Source organism: Octopus bimaculoides, chromosome 6 (assembly GCF_046866305.1).
Source record: "Octopus bimaculoides isolate indiv1 chromosome 6, ASM4686630v1, whole genome shotgun sequence".
NCBI classification, from domain to species: Eukaryota; Metazoa; Mollusca; class Cephalopoda; order Octopoda; family Octopodidae; genus Octopus; species Octopus bimaculoides.
In genome coordinates this window covers 66,369,887-66,387,386 of record NC_142933.1, presented here as the reverse complement: position 1 = coordinate 66,387,386, position 17,500 = coordinate 66,369,887, and the positions used below count along the sequence as shown (strand labels likewise).

Sequence of the window (17,500 nt, the reverse complement as noted above, 5' to 3'; positions counted from 1 at the left end):
TTGTCCCCCTACCATCGATTGACAACCGATGTTGGTGTGTTTATGTCTCCATAACCTAGCAGTTCGGCAAAAAGAGACCGATAGAAATACTAAGCTTACGAAGAATAAGCCCTAGGCTCGATTTGTTCGAATAAAGGCGAAAATTTTTACATGAAACAATAGGCAATGTTTAATAAATGATTAAGTTGACAGTTTGTTAGGGTTTCTGAATGGCGAAGTATATTCCATGTTGTAATTTCTCAAAGCAATTTGTTTTCGGTGCACTAATTATTTCCTATTGTTTCTTTAGGTGTGTGTGTGTGGAAAGAAGCTTGGTTTTAAGACATCCTATGTATCATGATGAGAGAAACAAATTTATAAATAGTGTTGAATGGTTCCACTATGAGAAAGAAGTTATGGTCGATTTAGTTGTTTTCAGCACATCTCCACCGTTGGGATCTTTTAGGAAAATGGATATCTTATAATGATGAAATTTTATATAAATACCTTTCAAACGGCATAGATTACAATAATAAAGAAATTTGTGGAGAAAATGTTTTCCGATGGCAGGACTTTCGAAGAGAAAGAAATTCATGAATTATTTTTTCTATGAGGTAAAATTTTTAGATTTTCGTTTGAGCAATAGAAAAAGTTTTTTAAAAAAAGGTCCCATGCATCATGGTGTAGAATATGGTTTCATTGTGGGGAAAAAAAAAGTTAAAGGCGATTCAGCTGTTTTTAACACATCTCACGACCATCTGATACCTTCTTTGTTTAATATTTTCGGTTAATTACAAGATCTTTCAGTCACCAATAAGCAAGTTAACAAGCCTAATGGGGGTAGGTAGGGCTGTATTAAATATTCAACAGTATAAGCCTAATGGGGATAACAAGTGTTGTATCGAATGTTTATAATCGGTTCGTTGGCGCAAATTTGGGGGCTAATGCAGAATCGCACCTCTCCTTCAGCATTAGCTCCAGCAGACTGGTTTTCTTTTTGTTAACGGGTGAAGATCTTTATATTAACCAATTTTTGTTTTCATATTTGTTTAATACACGCGCTTTCTTTCACACATATAAAATTTTTTTTTTGTTTTTGTTTTGATGGCCGGGTGTGAAAGTAAACATTAACCCATGTAATAAAATCAAGAAATCATTACAACTAATTATTCTACCTCATTCTGAAAAAAAAAAAAAGAATTCTGACTTCGTGTCTGCATTAGAAAATAATCACCATAAATCAATTTTGTTGTATCAAACACAGAATCTTTTTTCTTTTCATCTATTCGCTTTTCCCCCCGTCTTTCTTTTTAGTTTGTTCATTCCTCTGTAAAACATTACCATTGTCAGATTTTAGAGGGGTGAAGAGTAAATATAACAGCATTTAAATTTTTGCGCCAAACTAACAAATACATGAATTGACTTTAAAAGAAACATACATCAGAATAATTATATCTAAACATTAAAAAGTGGCTACGTAAAGTTTAGTCATTCTTGTATATATTATGACATTATTATCCTTGTATATGATATTAAACATATAAAAACTTTTCCTAATGTAGAAAAAGAATGAAGTACATTCAGGGTAACAAAAATTTTCAAACAGACTTACCAAATCAACAACACTTAATTCAAATGTTTAGAGAGACATTCAAACAATATTGAAGTTACCCGCCATGGACAGAGTTTACATTGCGCATGCGTGTTCGCGCCCAAACTATTATAAGATGTATGACAAGGTGCGAGATTAAGAAGGAAATATTAAAAATATTTAATATTTCCACCTGCAACTTTTTTTCTCTTTGAAAGTTGCATCAATTAAATTCCAGGGCACTGTCATGGTATTAGCTGTCAGAAGCGAAAGTAGAAAAATCTAAACAAGGAATGTTACTGCTGGTTTGAGTTGAAATCTGTTTCTTTGGCTACTGACTGGCCGGAGCTAGCTATCTATCTATCTAGCTAGCTAGCTAGCTAGCTATCTATCTAGCTAGCTAGCTAGCTATCTATCTATCTGTCTGTCTGTCTGTCTATCTCTCTATCACTCGTCCACCTTCGTTTGTTTCCGTAGAATTTATCAAATTAGATGGCTACTTCCATCATGCTAGCTCCACACGAGGGGCATATTTTGGGGGTATTTAAAAGTCCATGTCTCTTAAGCCAATTAATACTATTTTCTGTTGTGGCGATGGCAATATCGCGATGATTAATTCCAACTTTGGATTACGCGTGGTGGTAGTGCTGATTGGTGTATGTGATTTGTTTTTAAAAACAATAATGAATAATGCAAAAATATATTTATTTATAAAGTTTAAACTGAACATGAAATGAAATATATTTATTTATAAAGTTTAAACTGAATTTCATTTGTTTAAATTCTACGGAAACGCATTTTCTAATTTGATAAATTCTACGGAAATGCATTTTCTAATTTGATAAATTCTACGGAAACAAACGAAGGTGGACAAGTGATAGATAGATAGATAGATAGAGGGAGAGAGAGAGAGAGAGAGACAGACAAGACAGATAGCTCCGGCCAGTCAGTAGCCAAAGAAACAGATTTCAACTCAAACCAGCAGTAACATTCCTTGTTTGGATTTTTCTACTTTCATTTCTGACAGCTAATACCATGACAGTGCCAATTCCAGAATTGATTCCAATGTAATATTTGTTTAATAAACGTTACTGGTTGGCAGGAATATATCTAAAGGATATGTATATGTTAGGCGGCGAGCAGAATCGTTAGCACGCCTAGCAAAATGCGGATATTTGTGGTTATCGTCAGTCTACAATTTTGTTCCAATTGTTTCCAAGTTCGGGTTAGGGATTAAGTTTTGCATGCCAATTATGAAAATCCAATTCATTTTCCCTATAAATTCATAATTAAAAAGTTATTAGCCTTTAAAATTTGGGTATTTTAGCCAATCAGAAGCGACTATTTTACACATTACCGTAAAGTTCTGTTAGCATATTAAGCAAAGAAGCACCTGATTGCGAAGAAGTCGGTTTCGATAGTAACCAAAGATGCTGCGCATACGCACTAGCAGTCTGATTGAGAGTACCTGGGCATTTTTAAAGCGTGGAAACAAACGCAGGTGTGGGATACACCGTTCCATTGCTGATTCTTAACTTTGTGAATTTATGTGGGAAGGATACATGAGAAAGATAATTCATTTTATAAAATGCTAGTGTATTGCAAACTTTCGTTCATGAGTTTTTTTAATCAATAAATATCTGTTTCAAGCAATGTTTTTGTTATATGGACTGTTATTTCTCGCAACTCCTGTTGGTTTGCTCATGGCTTTTAAATCTAATTTGCTCGCAAATCTTTAAATGTTTTTCACTGTTTACTGTAGCTAGTTTAATGTTTTGACATGCTGGTACCCCATCCCCTTTCTTGCTACTGTGACATGATGGAAGACGCCGCGAACGCGCTGTTTTCTGGTTGGCTGAAAATTTTGAAAATTATCCGGGTTCAGCCCCACTGCGTGGCACCTTGGGCAGGTGTCTTCTATTATTGCCTCGGGCCGACCAAAACCTTGTGAGTGGATTTGGTAGACGGAAACTGAAAGAAGCCCGTCGTATATATATATATATATATATATATATATATATATATATATATATATATATATATATGTGTGTGTGTGTTTGTCCTCCCACTATTGCTTGACAACCGATAGTGGTGTGTTTACGTCCCTATAACTTAGCGGTTCGGCAAAAAGAGTACTAGGCTTACAAAGAATAAGTCCTGAGGTTAATTTTCTCGACTAAAGGCGGTGCTCCAGCATGGCAACAGTCAAATGACTGAAACAAGTAAAAGAGTAAACTTTGAACACCTGTAACATTTTTGCAAAGTTTTTTCTTGTGTAAATGAATAACAAATTCGGATTCAGCGTCAAAAATGATATCTATATGATACTTCGAAATTTTTTTTTAATATTTCGACATACAATGCGATAACCACAAAGATCCCAAAATGCTTAGCCATATTTCGTACGTCTTTACGTTCTGAATTCAAATACTACCGAGGTTGACTTTGCCTTTCACTCTCTAGGGGTCGTTAAAATAAGTACCAGTTGAGCACTGGGGTTAAGGTGATCGACTTACCCCTCCCTTCGAAGTTGTTGGCTTTGTTCCAAAATAAGAAGACATACCTACACAATTGTACCCCCTCTCCAACTTTGCTTCCTCATAACTTGCTGAAAAATGGGTATTTTAATAGTGAAATTTTCTAGAAATATGCTTCAGATGGTGTAGATTCTGATTATATTGGAGTTTGTGGTGGAAAACCTCCACCCAACCCCAGAGTGAGGTTGAGGAGTTTCTGAAAATTCATGCGAGTCGGCTGTGTTCCCACATAACTTTCATGAAAGTGGGCAATTTCTTTTGAAATTTTCTGCAAATACATTTCAGTGTGTGTAGATCAAGATTATTTCGGAATTTTAATATGCAAAAAAAAAAAGAAAAAAATTTGGTGGGCTCGTACAACTAACATACATCACATAATGAAACTTGAAATTTTGAAAAGAAAATTGTGATGTATCTGTAGTGGATCTTGCATGCATGAAGTGGATTCGATCCACTATAGCCAAATTTAAATTAACACTGCAACAGAACTTTTCCCACGGTGGAACAATAGGTTTTCTCTGACAGCAGTTTAATATTTTCCAGATGCCTTTAGTTAGTTATTTAATATGAAAGAAATTGGTGGATATGTAGTGGATCTTACATGCATGAAGTGGATTCGATCCACTATATCCAAATTTAAATTAACATTGCAACAGAACTTTTCCCACGGTGGAACAATAGGTTTTCTCTGACAGCAGTTTAATATTTTCCAGATGCCTTTAGTTAGTTATTTAATATGAAAGAAATTGGTGGATATGTAGTGGATCTTACATGCATGAAGTGGATTCGATCCACTATATCCAAATTTAAATTAACATTGCAACAGAACTTTTCCCACGGTGGAACAATAGTTTTAGTTGGTGGTCTTGTTATCTCTATTCTAGCTTTTGGTGATGTAGGTGAGGTTAGAAAGGGTCAAGTGGTGAAGACATTATTTCGGCCGAGCTAAAGGCATCTGGAAAATATTAAACTGCTGTCAGAGAAAACCTATTGTTCCACCGTGGGAAAAGTTCTGTTGCAATGTTAATTTAAATTTGGATATAGTGGATCGAATCCACTTCATGCATGTAAGATCCACTACATATCCACCAATTTCTTTCATATTAAATAACTAACTAAAGGCATCTGGAAAATATTAAACTGCTGTCAGAGAAAACCTATTGTTCCACCGTGGGAAAAGTTCTGTTGCAATGTTAATTTAAATTTGGATATAGTGGATCGAATCCACTTCATGCATGTAAGATCCACTACATATCCACCAATTTCTTTCATATTAAATAACTAACTAAAGGCATCTGGAAAATATTAAACTGCTGTCAGAGAAAACCTATTGTTCCACCGTGGGAAAAGTTCTGTTGCAATGTTAATTTAAATTTGGCTATAGTTGATCGAATCCACTTCATGCATGTAAGATCCACTACATATCCACCAATTTCTTTCATATTAAATAACTATATAACTGTAATCTACACATTCTGAAAGGTATTTTTATCGGTAATCTTCAAGTTTAGGGGGATAAAAAAAAATTAAAAAAATTCAAGGGAAATAACTGAACGACTTACCAGTATTATCCGTTTTCTTCTAGCTGTTTATAAATAAATCACACCCTAACCCTAACGTGAATCAAATCACGTGCGTGATTTATTTATAAACAGAGATGTACGGAGAATACTGGTAAGACGTTCAGTTACTTCCCTTGAATATTTTTTTTTTTATCCCCCTAAACCTGAAGATTACCTTTTTATCTTCTACTTGTTTCAATCATTAGGCTGAGGCGACGCCTTGAAGAATTTTCAGTCAAATGTATCGACCCCAGTACTTATGTTTTTGTTAAAGCCTAGTAATTATTCTATCGGTCTTTATTGTCGAACCGCTAAGTTACAGGAGCATAAATACACCAGCACGTTGTCAAGCGATGTGGAGGACAAACAAACACACACATCATCATCATCGTTTGACGTCCACTTTCCATGCTGGCATGGGTTGGACGGTTTGACGGGAAACTGGTAAGCTGGGGGGCTGTACCAGGTTTCAGTCTGATTTGGCAAGGTTTCTACAGTTGCATGCCCTTCCTAACGCCAACCACTCGGTCGTTCAAACCACCGCGATCAACAGGTGCGAAAACAGGTTTTCTTTGTCCTGTCAAAAAGTGAGTGTTGATCTCCCTTTGACCTTCGACCTAAGGCCATGTCAGGCGGAGTTCAAATGGACACAATTCTTATAAATTCAGTGGTCAACAAAACAAGGGAGAGAAGACCCTAGGCAGCCAAACGAGGAAGGTCTGCTACATGACAGCTTTTCTCAGAGACCAGAGCAATGTTGGAAGTTCCACGGTAGACTACTGTATCAGATGAACTGCGTACACACACACAAACATATATTCAATTGTGACATATCATTTCCACAGATGTACCCTGTTTCTATTTCTAGCAACTCGTAGCAGTTGTCAACTTTATGCATGTAGTGAAGAATTATGTGTACCAACGACAAATTATGTCCGGTGAATAAATTATTTTTAATTATGAATCCATTCACTCATTTGTTTACTTCAAAGGCACACACATTCCTTTTGCATCTGTTTACCATGATACACATTTAACCACTACAGATGTAATAATAATAAAAAAAACCTTTTTCTGGATTCGAATATGAACATTGTTTTGTATAATCAGTGAACAGAAAGAAGGACTGATGATGCGTCAAGGTTCAATGTAGTTTTATTACATATATTTTTGGATCCTTTAATAATTTCAAGAGAAATTTAATTTAATTAATCTACTTTGCTTTTTTTTTTTGCTTTTCAAATCATATAAAGGAAGCGTTTACAAAACACCATTGGGGAAAGGTGAGGTACAATCGTTGGGAACCTCAGTACAAGAGTATTCATAGAAATGGTTCATAAAATAAAATATTACTAATGTTGTTACTGTAGTTATTCAACTACAAGTCAGTTTTATTGAGTAGAGTCGTGATGAAATGTGTTTTTGTCATTTCGAAAGTAGAATATGATATAAGGCAGATTGATTGCTATTTTTTGAACGGGTTAATCAACTTCGCTGTCATGAGCAACCTGTGGTCCGTGAGACTTTCTTAATTGCACGCCTAATGAAAAATTTCCTTTGCTTTTTAGGAGTGGCCTGCTCATGAAAAGGTGCCTATGCTTGAAGTAGAAGCTGCATTTGCTATTGTTTATTTTCAGGTGAGCCCTGATCGAACAGATCCATGATTAAATGCATTCCAGCCGTGACCATCTTATCTATTATTCGGATACAATATCTGTAGGACTTCACCACTCAGTGTGTTCGGTTATTTCTCAGACAACATGGGTCATTTAAGGTAGATTTAGCTGCTATTTCATGGACTATAATCATGTACACTATACATAGAGATAGCGAATTGTCTCCCTTAGTTTAGTAACTCTTCTAGTTTTAGTTACTTGTGTCACTGTCAAAATATTTATTTCACAATGGTCTGTGAAAAATGTACGTATTCTTACTATTTCTAAATGTATATTATTTTTTAAGTGTACCAGTTTCTTATATTTTATTAACAAGATCACTAATAGAGCGTTTAATATTGTTATGTTATTTGAACCAACCGATATTAATTATTGCTGTTTTTTTTTATGCTATTTATTTTCATGTCAACCACTGAGTGGAACTTATGATAAGAGTATCTGGGAGACTATTATTTAAGGTTTCTTTTCCGCTAACTTAGCTGATATTTCTAGGGACTACTAAGTATTTAGGAACAACGTATTTCTAAACCTAAGGATAATGGAAGCCTCTTCCAGTTTTTACTAAGAAATATTCGATAGTGTTGAGTTTAGTGGAAAAAGTACTTACAATCTCTGTAATATTTTTTTTTTTTTGTATTTGTGATCAAAGTACTTACAGGTGAATTGTTTACAAAATACCTATACGTCACATGAACATTTGATGGTGACAGTTGAGCAAATTATTATTGTTACTGCGTTACGAATTATTTAGTATCTACCAACAAATAAGTTCAAGACGTTATGATTTTTACACTTACACGTAGTGACTCCCAAAATATTTCGTCGTTCTTCCACTCTTTACATTTCATTTCTTGTAACATTACATAGAAATATTGAGCCAATGAGGGAACTCTCAAGTGGTTGTTCGACTTGCTACAAATGATAATCAGTCTTCCATCAATTTATACCATCTTTAAAACAGGAAGGATATATTGGATAATGTAGTCTTAGATCTATTATGCCTGAAAGGAAAATTGGGAAAAAGATAAAAGAGATGACCACGGCCTAAACTCCTTTGTTCATAGGTCATCTTTATCAAGGATGACCTGGAGCTTTCCAGCGATCAGAGTAGTGAGTGGATTTACAGAACACTACAGAAAAAAAAAGATTTTCCAAGTGATAACAATACATTCCACAGCTCTATTTGACTACCTCTACTCATAATGACCCCATAAATTAATCGGTCTTGCAGTATATTGGTAGTTGTGCCCTTATAGGGAATCAAAACTCTCAATGAAAAACATTCACAAACAAGGAAAATCTGATGTGATCACTTCACCTGGTGAAAATAGCAGCTAAATCTCCCTCACATCACACTTTATCGTTTTTCAAAAAAGAAAAAAAAAAGTACACAAATGCAGTTCCTGGTGTACAAATAGATGGGATTGTCATGGCTGGGATGCCTTTAATGACCAGACTGACTTGGGGCTCAACAATGACAATGAAACAATTTGCAACAGTTGAATATTTGTGTGTATGTGTACATACATACATACATATATAAGAACCAAGTTAAAAATAATTGTCTTTACATATTTTTCTTTTCTTGGGACAAATTTAGCTTAGATACTGATAAGTTGACTCAGTTGGTCTATTGATCAATTGAGGAAAATTCAAGAGCACTGAAGGAATTGCTATTGTATGGGGGAAGGGAGGAGAAGATGATGGAAAGATGCAAGTAGAATAGAGAACAAAGGGGTGGAAGGAGATAAGGGTGTGGTATTAGAGTCACTTAATAGAAGCAGGGGCATTATATTGCCAAAATTTGGAAGAGGAACAGTCCTAAGACATTAGTGTTTGTAGTCAGGTCAACACACATTACCATATTAGCATTGTATATAGATTAGATATTCTCTAACCATTGTGTTGAAATTTGATATTGGCTTTTTATGGACATGGTCAGTCTCAGATTAATGTTCAGTTGTTGCTATCTGGTATAATAGGGATATTATATTAGAAAATAAAGGGATATCATTTCTAGTTATATTGTAGAGGTCAGGAATGCTCTTACTATCCAGGATATAAATACTGATAGATTGAGAGATGCTGTTACAAATGGGATGATGTCAAGTAGTTGAAAATTAATTGTAAATTCAGACTAACCTGGTAAGACTGGTTTTAAAATTTTAAACTAGTAAAAAGGGTTACAGATCAAAATTTGAACTAAAGTTAAAGTTTATACATGTAACGTTAGAGCAAACTAAGATATAAAAGTATTGAAATAAATTTGCAGAGTAATGTGTGATACCAGAATAATGATGGTGACAGCATCAATGACATCAATATCAATAATATTAATAAAATAATATTACAAAGTGATAGAAAAAAATAATAACTATAGGATAATATTAGAACAACAATAAGAACGTAAGGATCACAATAATAATGGAATAAAAATAAAAAATTAAAAGTTAAAAATTGAAGAATTAAAAAGATTAAAATCTTAAAAGAATAAAGTAAAATAAAATTTAAGTTTTAAAATGTTTTAAACCCATGGAAATATATATGTGTGTGTGTGTGTGTATTATATATATATATATATATATATATATATACATGCACACACACACACACACAGAATAGGTAAACCTAAGTAAAATAAAATAAATTAATGTAAACTTTCAAATATTTTAGTCTTTAAAATATAGTGAAATGAAACTAAATAAAATAGCCATTCCTTCAGTGCTCTGCTGGTTATAACTAGAAATGGCTCTGATGAAACTAGCATTAATTTTCTTAGGTTGTTCAATTTTCCTCAATCATTCAATAGACCAATTGAGTAAACTTATGTGTATCTATAATGACTACTGGAAACTGCTGTAAGCCAAATTTGCTCCAATAACGAAAAATATGTAATGACCATTATTTCTAACTTGTTTCTTATATATCACTCTGTGTAAAAACAAGTTTATCTGGAGCCCATCTATGGATTTACGATATAGAATTCTGATGAACCATAGCCTTGGGCCCTATCATGAGATTACCTGGAGTTCTTCACTAACCTAAGTAATATTGTTAGTCTGGTGTGTCAAACAGAGATCTTATGAAGCATTTTGCCTGAATTGATAATCCCTCACTATTTGTTATAGATATCTTATATATATAGAACTGAGAATGTGTCTGTATGTGCGCATCACTAAAACTCGAGAACTACCCAACAGATTTCATTCAAATTTTACACATGTCTTACTTAGGGTCCATGCAGTGTCATAGGCCAAAAAAAATTTTCAACTTCTTGCCAAATATGAGCCTAGAGCAATCTCTTATCTCTTACTGTGTTTCCGACTTACATGTCAGAAGTGAAGCAATAACATCTCTTTTAATACTGTCACTGAAAGAAAACTGTCGTATATATGTGTATATTTGTGTGAGTGTGTGTCTGTGTTTGTACTCCCCACCATTGCTTGACAACCAATGTTGCTGTGTTTACATTCCCATAACTTAGTAGTTCGGCAAAAGTTACTGATAGAATAAGTACTAGGCTTACAAAGAATAAATCCTGTGTTCAATTTTTTCAACCAAATGTGGTGCTCCAGCATTGCCACAGTCACATGACTGAAACAAGCAAAACAATAAAGAAACTATACCATTTTAATCCCGAGCAAAGCCAGGTGTCTCTGCTAGTATATATATATATATATATATATAAAGGGATATATTATCCTGGTGGTTACTGTGTTTCCTCTTAATTCAGTTTCAGATGCCAACTAACCACTATGGTCCTTTTGTGATACCCAAGCTAACAATAAGTTGCTAGGCTCTGGTAATTTTTCTCACTGGGTAAATCCGAATGTCCTATTCAGGACTGCATAATTTCAGTAGAGTAAGTAATAGTATTAATAATGATATGGAGAACAGAGATTTTTCACATCCATAATTCTATTTAACAGTTATTTACAACATCCTTCACTGAACCTGCATGTGTTTCAATTGCATTGACTGTGCACTGTTGGATATGCAACCTGGTGTCATGGTTGGTGCAGTTTCATCAGGGTCCTTACTCGCTGCCATTTTGAAGTGAAACTGAAGGAATCAGCAAATTGAATGAAGTGTTTTTTAGGAGGTGTTGGTGTTACTGTTAATAGCTGTAGGAATCTTGACCTTGGGTTCTCCACTAAATGCGGTACGTGAAACGAAACAGTCCTAAAAATAGGTCAATGTTGGAATGAATGTTTATGTAGATTTATCATTAATGCTCAAAGTTTAACCATTCCACCTGTTTCAAAGAGAATATTATTAGTGTAGAGGACTACTCGGGCATATGGCGTAGTGGTTAAGAGCGCGGGCTACTAACCCCAAGATTCCAAGTTTGATTCCAGGCAGTGACCTGAATAATAATAATAATAATAATAATAATAACAACAACATCGAAAAATACCATAGGAATGAGAACCCTGGTTCGAAATTTCCCCAAGATGAAGGCTGGAGGGTATATCAGCCAAAACGTTGTGTTAACAACAAACAAGATGAGGACAAATATCTGTCAAATGTAAATAATGTAGTGTAGAGGTATTCAATCATGTTTGATTTATTTTTTGGTTCTTGGTTTCACAATTGTTATTTTAATAATTTTTGTTATTATATAAAGTGTAAAAATTATTAGAATAAAAATTGTTAAACCAAGGACCAGAAAATAAGTCAAACATGATTGAATAACTCTAAACTAAGGATATTCTCCCTCATATCTACATAGTTGAGTCAAAAGGTAATACAAATAAAAACTGCATTACTTTCTGACTCACCCTTGTATAAAAGACTTCTGTGCAATTTCGATCTCTCAAACTGGGTTTATGGCTTCAGAATGAATGTTTTAACTACACAGCCATTCCCTAGTGATATAACCTAACGTCATAAAGCATTTGGTCCTTTACATTTTCATTTGCTGTTATCCTCATTTTTAGTTTTAATAATAGTTGTTAAGCATAGGCGCAAGGTCCACAATGTTTCCAGTGTATTCCTAGTACTTATGTCAGTGGTTCTCAAACTTTTTAGAGACACGACCCACTATTTATGACACCAGTTTATGGTGACCCACTTAACTCTACCGTTTATCAGATAAACTCTATTGATCCATCTACCATCTAGCTGCTGTCTATTCCAATCATTTCATTGGCTAATTAATAGCTTCCTGGTGATCACCCCTATACTTTTTTTGAATAATTTATAAACTTCTTAGTGAAATCCATACTGTCTTATTTATTTAAATTTTTTACTATTTATATTAAATATGAAACAAAACGGTTTATAACTGTTTCAACGTCTCCATACCCTATGGGCAGGTATTAACTCTAATACAAAACCTTGAAGCAGTAACTGTAATCGGCTCGATCAGTGTTGTACTGCGCCTAATTAAAGTTCTCTATAAATAGGAAAAAGCCTACTGCTTGATAAAACAACCAGTCTAGGATTCCGTTCGCGACCCATCAGTGGGTCGCGACTCATAGTTTGGGAACCACTGACTTATGTTATAAAGACCAGACTGATGAAAAGTGAGGTTTACTTTGGTAACATTTCAGCTTGGGACACAAAAGTGACCTAACTAAATACTGCAAGTTGTTTTGTCCAGTGCCCCACTGATTTTTCTAGCTATCCAAATTAGAATTTATGAAACTTGAGATTCTGTTTATAATAATATTAATGTTAAGAAATAATCAAAAAGCATATTACTCTTGATGTTTTAGGTCAGACCAAACTTGGAAAAGTTATCACCCCAGATCCATGGAAGACAGGAGCCAGAAACACTACAGGTAATTAAGTCATTAAGAAATTGTTTGTCTTACATATATATATATATCTATTATGTGAATGTGTGTGTCTGTGTCTGTGTGCATGTATATGTGTGTGTGTGTGTGGTAAGATGCTTACTTCCCAACCACATGGTTCTGAGTTCACTTCCTCTGCATGACACCTTGGGCAAGTGTCTACTATAGCCTCAAGCTGATCAAAACCTTGAGTGGATTTGGTAAATGGAGACTGACAGAAGTCTGTTCTGTATATCTATATATATAAAAATGAGAATGTGTGTCTGTCTGTCTGTGTGTGTGTGTGAATCCCTAAAACTCGAGAACTACGCAACCAATTTCATTCAAATTTTACACATGCCTTAGGGTTCCAGTTGTGTTTTAGTCAAAAAAAATTTTAACTTCTTGCAGAGTTCGAGCACACAGCAACATAATATCTCCTTCACTATTTAAGTATTGTGTCAAAAGTGAAACAAAAACACTCATGTCAAATACTTTCACTTTAAAAATGAAATTATTCCACTAACTGAAACAATCACATTTCTATACTGTAATGACAGATACTTTCAGAGAGAGAGAAAGAAAGAGAGAGATGTATATGTATACATATAGATGTATATGTACACGTTATTCCACTAACTGAAGCAATCACATTTCGATACTGTAATGACAGATACTTTCAGAGAAAGAGAGAGAGAGAGAGAGATGTATATGTATACATATAGATGTATATGTACACGTATATGTATAGATATATATATAGATCTAGATCTATATGCATATGTGTAGATGTATATATATATAGATGTACATGTAATATGTACACACATATACATATATATATACATGCATACAGATATCTATACATATATACACCCATCACACACATACACATGCACACAAACACACACATTAGTCATTTGTTTTCTTATCCAAAACTACGTCAAAAGTACTGAATGGATCTTTATGAAATTTGGAAATTATATTCTATGCATAACGGCCATAACTCTCATGAAAATTCATATATTTTTGATGTTGATGAAATTTTAACCCGAACATAACACATGAGCATTATTTGTAATTCAACGGTACAACAGTGTAAGACTACCCTTTCAGATATACGTACATTGTGATTTCTGCAATGTGGTGCATAAATTGTCAAGTAAATGAGACGCATCTTTGCCTCCACTGATTCACTTGCAAAGTGTTGAGTAAAATTATTTCGTTGCAGACCTCCTTTGAGTCTCTTTATTATCACTGCGACACACATAGTCCCCAGTTGGTAACATTGATTTCAAGACCTTCCCAGATGAGAGACTGGCATTCCACTTAATGTCTATGTTCCATGCTGGCATGGATTGGAGAGTTATTAATGTAGAAATATGGTATCGTAGCTACTAACAGTTGAGGGTTGCGTAGTCTAGACGGCGTTTTTAGATTTCATTATTCTTTTTAACCTGGGCAACGCCGGGTATTTCTGCTAGTATATATATATATTAATTAAATTAAAACATTAGGGTAAAAGATTGGATATTAATTAATATCAATTTAATACCAGGGAACAAGCACATTAAAAGAGTCAAGGAGATTCAGAAAAAATATCTGAGATCTCAAAAGATTACTGTATATGTATATATAAAGGAGACCACTAGGTGGATTGTTAATGTGCTAGAAGAAGATCACATGTAATGTGTCTACTAAGACCGAATTGTTCTCAAAGGAAATTTAGCGAAGTAACAAACCGTATGCGGGCAACACACGTGAAAATTACATAAATATATACAAAATTATTCGCAAACTAGTTTCGAAATTAACATTTTCTTACCCGAAATATCTGTTTCTCATCAGTACGGACCGTTAAATAAATATAATTCTCAGAATTGTATACTAGTTGTTCCCCACGAATGAAGCATGTGTACACGGTTCTGTTAATTATATTTATGGTAAGATTCAAAAGTCTTTGTTTTGGCTCACTAAATCCGGGAATATCTCTGCAGAAAATGGTTTCTGCATCGAATATATACACATATATATATATATATATATATATGTATCTATGTGTCTGTGTTTACGTCCCCGTAACTTAGTGGTTTGGCAAAAGACACCGATAGAGTAAGTACTGGGCTTACAAAGAATAAGTCCTGGGGTCAATTTCTTCTACTGAAAAGGCAGTGCTCTAGCATGGCCACAATCATATGACTGAAACGTGTAAAAGAATATGTATGTGTGTGTGTGTATATGTATGTATGTGTGTGTCTTTGTGTTTGTCCCCTACGACCGATTGACAATTGGTGTTTGTGTCACTGTAACTTAGCAGTTTGGCAAAAGAGACCTATGGATTAAGTACCAGGCTTACAAACGAAAATAGTACTGGGGTCGATTCATTCGACTTAGCTTTTTCAAGGCGGTCCCAGCATGGCTGCAGTCTAATGACTGAAACAAGCATGAGATTAAAAGATATACAAGTTAATTTGTCCCTAGAGACCACTTATAAAGTGAAAATTCATAAAGCAGAGCAATAATTTCCCATAGTAGCAATGTTATAAATTGTAGTTTGTTACCAGAAAAATATTTTACCTATAAAATTTATAACACTTGTAAATAAATGGCGATAAAACAACAGTAGAATGTAAAGAATAGTTTATGTAAAGTAAAAAGAATGTCAAGATCATTTATAATTAAAAAAATATTATTATCATTTTTCTAAATCACTTCACTAGACTCATGCACACCATTACTCGTAGATGCAATCACCAATTTACAAGCACTTGTAGACGGACTTGTAGATTTTTTTTAAAAAACAAGTCTAGAATTGTTTACTTAGACGAAGCTTTTTTTTTTTGGCTCTCTATAAATTTGTTGGTAACACAGAGAAGCATCTTTTATAGTAGAAACCTTTGCACTGCATTCAAAATTTGGATCTTAGCTGTTTAACCTTTTTATATTTATCATAAAATATATCTCATAATACTGGAGTCTTGTAAAGTGAGGTATTAGTGTATATTGTGGTACAAAATTACCATTGACACTTATGTTAGAAATCTGGAGATTCTAACATGTCATGTATTAGGTTAATTGGATAATGTACCTAATTCCAAACTAAAATGTAATTAACCACTAAGATATTTACATACGTTTATCATTGTCATCATCATTTGAATGTGCACATTCCATGCCTGCATGAGTCGGACAGAGTTTATTGAGGCAGATTTCCTGCAACTGGATACCTTTCTGGTTGTCAACCTCACCTGTTTCCAGCCAAGGTAATAAATTCCCCATGGCAAGACATGTTTTTGCAAAATATTGCAAATGAATGACACTGCTTGTATGACAGTGACACTCATTTACAACTCTATCACATGATGACAAGACAAGGAGGCACGAACATACACATATACACACACATCATCATCATCATCATCATCGTTTAACGTCCGCTTTCCATGCTAGCATGGGTTGGACGATTTGACTGAGGACTGGTGAAACCGGATGGCAACACCAGGCTCCAGTCTGATTTGGCAGAGTTTCTACAGCTGGATGCCCTTCCTAACGCCAACCACTCAGAGAGTGTAGTGGGTGCTTTTACGTGTCACCCGCACGAAAACGGCCACGCTCGAAATGGTGTCTTTTATGTGCCACCCGCACAAGCCAGTCCAGGGGCACTGGCAACGATCTCGCTCGAAAATCCTACAGGAGCCAGTCAGGCGGTACTGGCAACGGCCACGCTCAAAATGGTGCATCTCATGTGCCACCCGCACAAGAACCAGTCCAGGGGCACTGGCAACGATCTTACTTGGCTTGCCGGGTCTTCTCACGCACAGCACATTTCCAAAGGTCTCGGTCAGTAGTCATCGCCTCGGTGAGGCCCAATGTACGAAGGTCTTGCCTCACCACCTCAGCCCAGGTCTTCCTGGGCCTACCTCTTCCACGGGTTCCCTCAACTGTTAGGGTGTGGCACTTTTTCACGCAGCTATCCTCATCCATTCTCACCACATGTCCATACCAGCGCAATCGTCTCTCTTGCACGCCACAACTGATGCTTCTAATGTTCAGCTTTTCTCTCAAGATACTTACACTCTGACGGGTATTCACATTGACATTACACATCCAACGGAGCATACTGGCTTCATTCCTTGCGAGCTTACGTATGTCCTCAGCAGTTACAGCCCATGTTTCACTGCCATGTAGCATGGTTGTTCGTACGCATACGTCATACAGTCTGCCTTTTACTCTGAGTGAGAGTCCCTTTGTCGCCAGCAGGGGTAAGAGCTCTCTAAACTTTGCCCAGGCTATTCTTATTCTAGCAGCTACACTTTCAGCGCACCCACCCCCACTACTAACTTGGTCGCCCAGATAGCGGAAGCTATCGACTACC

General features: G+C 35.2%; 2 protein-coding genes across 3 annotated transcripts in view; one reads left to right on the top strand and one right to left on the bottom strand.

Annotated features, from left to right (window-relative positions):
- Nucleotides 1–2,749, bottom strand: part of LOC106873754 (uncharacterized) — an 18,715-nt gene extending 15,966 nt beyond the window's left edge. The window contains exon 1 of one of the 2 annotated variants that reach the window (XM_014921252.3): nucleotides 1,592–2,749. The gene's annotated coding sequence lies outside the window, so the exon portion shown is untranslated. The remainder of the gene's footprint in view (nucleotides 1–1,591) is intronic. The other variant, XM_014921254.3, reaches the window with a different exon arrangement.
- Nucleotides 2,750–7,442: 4,693 nt separating this feature from the next.
- The window catches only part of LOC106873755 (cysteine-rich PDZ-binding protein), a 20,686-nt gene continuing 10,628 nt past the window's right edge, over nucleotides 7,443–17,500 (top strand). The window contains exons 1-2 of the mRNA XM_014921255.3: nucleotides 7,443–7,589; nucleotides 13,066–13,131. Coding sequence (XP_014776741.1) covers nucleotides 7,574–7,589; nucleotides 13,066–13,131 — 82 coding nt within the window. The 5' untranslated portion in view covers nucleotides 7,443–7,573. The remainder of the gene's footprint in view (nucleotides 7,590–13,065; nucleotides 13,132–17,500) is intronic.